This window comes from Apium graveolens, unplaced genomic scaffold (assembly GCF_009905375.1).
Source record: "Apium graveolens cultivar Ventura unplaced genomic scaffold, ASM990537v1 ctg8872, whole genome shotgun sequence".
Taxonomy (NCBI): Eukaryota; Viridiplantae; Streptophyta; class Magnoliopsida; order Apiales; family Apiaceae; genus Apium; species Apium graveolens.
This window is the reverse complement of record NW_027421538.1, coordinates 28520-32909: the sequence shown is the minus strand read 5'-3', so window position 1 is coordinate 32909 and position 4390 is coordinate 28520. Positions and strand designations below refer to the sequence as shown.

The 4390-nt window shown below is 29.1% G+C and overlaps 1 protein-coding gene across 1 annotated transcript; it reads right to left on the bottom strand.

The window, feature by feature from the left end:
- Positions 1 to 2596: 2596 nt before the first annotated feature.
- On the bottom strand, positions 2597 to 3622 carry LOC141705459 (transcription factor SRM1-like). Its single transcript, XM_074508397.1, has 2 exons — positions 3155 to 3622; positions 2597 to 3046 (listed from the first exon to the last, which is right to left on the bottom strand). Exons 1-2 carry the CDS (start codon positions 3556 to 3558, stop codon positions 2803 to 2805), a joined length of 648 nt encoding a protein of 215 aa, XP_074364498.1. The 5' UTR covers positions 3559 to 3622; the 3' UTR covers positions 2597 to 2802.
- Positions 3623 to 4390: the final 768 nt, after the last annotated feature.

The window sequence follows — 4390 nt, the reverse complement described above, 5'->3', positions numbered from 1 at the left end:
AAGGGCCACCCTTTGAAAAATGCTACAGAACCATAGTCTTCAAATTCTTCCATAGTATCTTCATATAACTTATTATCCTTGAAAGTCCATCCATCACTGGTATACACATCATTCTCACTAATTTGTTGAGGGACATCACAGAACAATTCCTCCATGTTTTCCCACTTTTTCTTCACAAAGAGATGGGGTGGACTACAGGGACAAATGTGACGTTATATAGGAACCATAGAAGGTTTTTTTCAAACAAAATTAATGAGGAAATCAGTGTGCATAGAATGCTCTTAGGATACTATAAAAAATTATCAGCACCTACTAAGGATAAAATTATACCTGATCCATTCTTAAAAATAAATTTTTTAGTTAAAATTATTGAAAAAAGAGCACCTTATTAGAGATCAAATTTAAAAATATAATATATGGCCCAAAACAAATTAAAAAGTTGCAATTTTATTATTTATGTTATTTAATTGTTTAATTATTTTTGCTCCAAGCATACATTTAAATAGTACTTTAAATCAAATTAGAATAGACACACTACAACCATATAAAAGATTAAAAATTATAGTTTTGAAAATTTTAAATTGTAAAATTATAAAAACAAATTATTACATATTTAAATTCTTATTTCTTTAGTTATAAAATTATGTTATTTTCTAGAAACTATTGAACCTTCTATTTTGCAACAAAATATTTTAAACTTATATATTTATTTATTTATTTCAAATTCTTTCAATAATGTTGCATGAGTATTTTGTTACAAGATATTAAAAGATAGGAGACCTACTCTGCTTGCTGAACAAAATAAGTCATGTAAGTCATGTAAGAATATACAGCAGTGGAATATGTGTGTAAACAGTCAAAATCACCATAATCTACTATGTATATGAGATCAAAGTCCAACATAGTTCTTGATTATATATTATTATAATTCTTGACTATGAATGCTCAAATATTAATGATTATCTTAATAATATGTGAATTATCATGTAATTATGTCATATTTTATGTTATGCATTGTTAATTATCGGTAAAAAAAAAATAGTAGATACATATTGAAGAGATATTTTTCTCGAAAATAATAGAATATCCTTATCTAGAATGGCTTTTTGGTGGGTTTATGCCCTTTTACCGGGAACCCTCCGCTTTCGCGAATGACTGTTTAATAAATTCTTCCAATCAGACACTTATGTTTATGTATTACACTACAGACATGTTTCATTTCTGAACGAGAGCAATGAACAAGAAAAATGAAAATTTTGAAATGGTGTAAGTTAATTTGGCCGAATGCGGTTGAATTTAAAATCATATTTTTGGCTATATACGGTTGAATTTAATATTTGGGCGCGTATTTTAAAGTTTTTAAAAAAATTTAAAATTTTGGGGGATTTTCAAATTTCATGTAAAAATTCAAATTTAAATTTCAATCACTTCCGATCGAAATTAGTCGGTCGAAATTTAAACGTTTCAGGTCAAAATTACGTTAAATTCAAGCGACCTACTAAATATCACTCACATATGTACGACCGGTCCCAAAACAGGTTGCATTTAACTAAATTCAACCCCTTGCAGTCGAATTTAGTTTAATGTGACGGTTTTCAACCAGTCGCATTTAGGTGGATGAAAATCATCAATTATGTAAATAATTGAATGTATGTAGAGTCGTAGACTATAAAGTGACATTAACGTGTGAATTTGAAAAATACTTAAAGAGTTATATAAATATGCTGGCTCAGCCTTTTACCCATTTTTAACATCAAATCTGAATTAGACCCAATTTATCATTAGATCTTTAATTATATATATAGTCAAGAACCATTGGATCTGATTTTATAAAATGTATATGTTTGTTAAAGAAATTTTATTTGAATTGTAAAAAAAGTGCGTTTTAATGATTAAAATCAAGTTTAAATATGATTCTACAGTTAATATAATTTTCGATATAAATTTTATATTAGTCCTTTTTTTAAGATAAATTCGGTTGAATATTATTTGTTAAACCAGTACTAGATTTAAAGTTTTATTTGTATATTTGTTGAGTGGACTGTTGAAGTTAAAAAAATTTAAAACGTTAAAAAGAGGCTCTAAACTTAAAGACTAATTTATTTATATAATTAAAAAAGTTATGAATTAACATAATTAAAATATTGAATGCCCCGATTATAAGACAGTACTATAATTAGTGGGAAATATTATAATTTATTTTTTAAAAAAATGACTTGAAATATTATTAGTATCATATCCTTGGTACTAGGTATCACTGAGTACAATTAAAGAATTTACTGAGTCTGTGAAAACGAGAGGCTTTACTAAAAGAACTTGGGTACTCAAATTGGGTACACTGCAAAACAGAAAATTAAATCTCCTAGGTGTACGTAATTGTTTTTATTAATGGTATGTGGATACACAGCTTTGCATTATCATGTGTTTAGTAAACAATAAAACATAGTCAACAAGTTGTTTTCTAGGTATATCAGATGCTGGTCATGTACCATGCATTCTTCATATCACACAGAGGGAGTTTAATTGACTCATTTTTTTAATCAAAGAAAATTCTAAGAAAAAAAAAGTAGAATAACCAAAAGAAATTTGTTCCGTAACCAGATGATAATCATCTAAATATTATTATTTTAGCCTCATAATGAGGCACTCATTATTGGTACATATAGCTCTTACAATCCTGAAGAAATAAAACAAAGAAACTAAGACACAAACAACATCAGTATTATTTAAAGTTCAGGCATACATATAAATGAACACCAGTATTATTAGGGAAATGGAGCACATAATCATAAGCTCCTTAATTTATTTCCTGGAGGATTTGGCTAAAGACACCGAGGACCCAAACTTGCATGGGGTACAGGTGCAACACAAACACTGAATGTCGTTAATGGTTGTCCTACTTTTCTCAGCCTCTGTTTTCTCCATGCGCTTGAAGAATTTTTGAGCATGACTTGCAACCTGAGTTGGAGTCCTGGAAGACACAAAAAACTGGGATATGTTCTTCCAGTCTCCTTTTCCGCATACTTCTAACCCCCTCATAAATGCCCTGTCAAATTTACTCAACCCAAAATTTAAATAATTTAGGTTAACAAGATGATTATATGTTTAAAGGAAAACAAATTTAAAGAGTGACCATTAAAGATTGTAATGTTACCAGTGTTCTTCCATTGTCCATGCTATACCTCTTTTCTTTGGCCTGCTGGTCTGCTGGTTAGCTTGCTGTTTTACTTCCCCCTCAGTCATGATATCCTCTCTGACAATATCTTCAAAATCAACACTGTCCTCTATGATAATATCTTCAAATTCACCGTTGGATGACTTGATCCACTTCAATTCCTCCATCAAAATCTGATGATGAAGTTTGATGGATTCCATGGTTTTCCATGGCATCAGAAGGGCCACCCTTTGAAAAAATGCTACAGAACCATAGTCTTCAAATTCTTCCATAGTATCTTCATATAACTTATTATCCTTGAAAGTCCATCCATCACTGGTATACATATCATTCTCACTAATTTGTGGGACATTAGAGAACAATCCCTCCATGTTTTCCCTCATTTTCTTCACAAAGAGATGGGGTGGACTACAGGGACAAATGTGACGTTATATAGGAACAGTAGAAGGTTTTTTTCAAACAAAATTAATAAGGAAATCCAGTCGACAGAGATATAAATGCTGTTAGGATACTATAAAAAAATTAGCAGCTGCACCGTACTAAGGATAAAAATATATTTGATCCATTTTTAAAAATAAAATATTTAATTAAAATTATTGAAAGAAGAGCACGTTATTACAAATCAAATTTAAAAATAGAATATACTAGCCTATAACCCGTGCGATGCACGGGTTGCTTTTAAAATTCGATAATTTTTAATATATTTTATAATATAATTTTCAATAGTTGAAAAATAAAATAAAGAATATAAAAAAGTTATAACAATATATGTTTATAATATTTTGAGACTTGACTAAAAATAATTAATATAATATAATAGGTTGTTCACGGGACTCAAACCCTGAACCTGTAAAAATTGTTAAAATAAAATAATAAAAATTTAAATATACTAAGCTCGTTCGAACCCTGAATCCATGAGAGCATTTTAAATATTAATATAATAATATTTTATTATTGCATCCAACGGTTCTCATCTTTCTGACTTTAGATCTGACGGTTATTATTCGTCGTACCAAACAACAAGCAACCGACTACTAAATAGAGGATGTTCTGCTTATAATAATAATAAAAGTTTAAATATATATACTAAGCTCTTGACGGCGTTCGAACCCTGAATCAATGAGAGCATTTTAAATATTAATATAATAATATTTTATTATTGCATCCAACGGTTCTCATCATCTTTCTGACTTTAGATCTGACGGTTGTTATTCG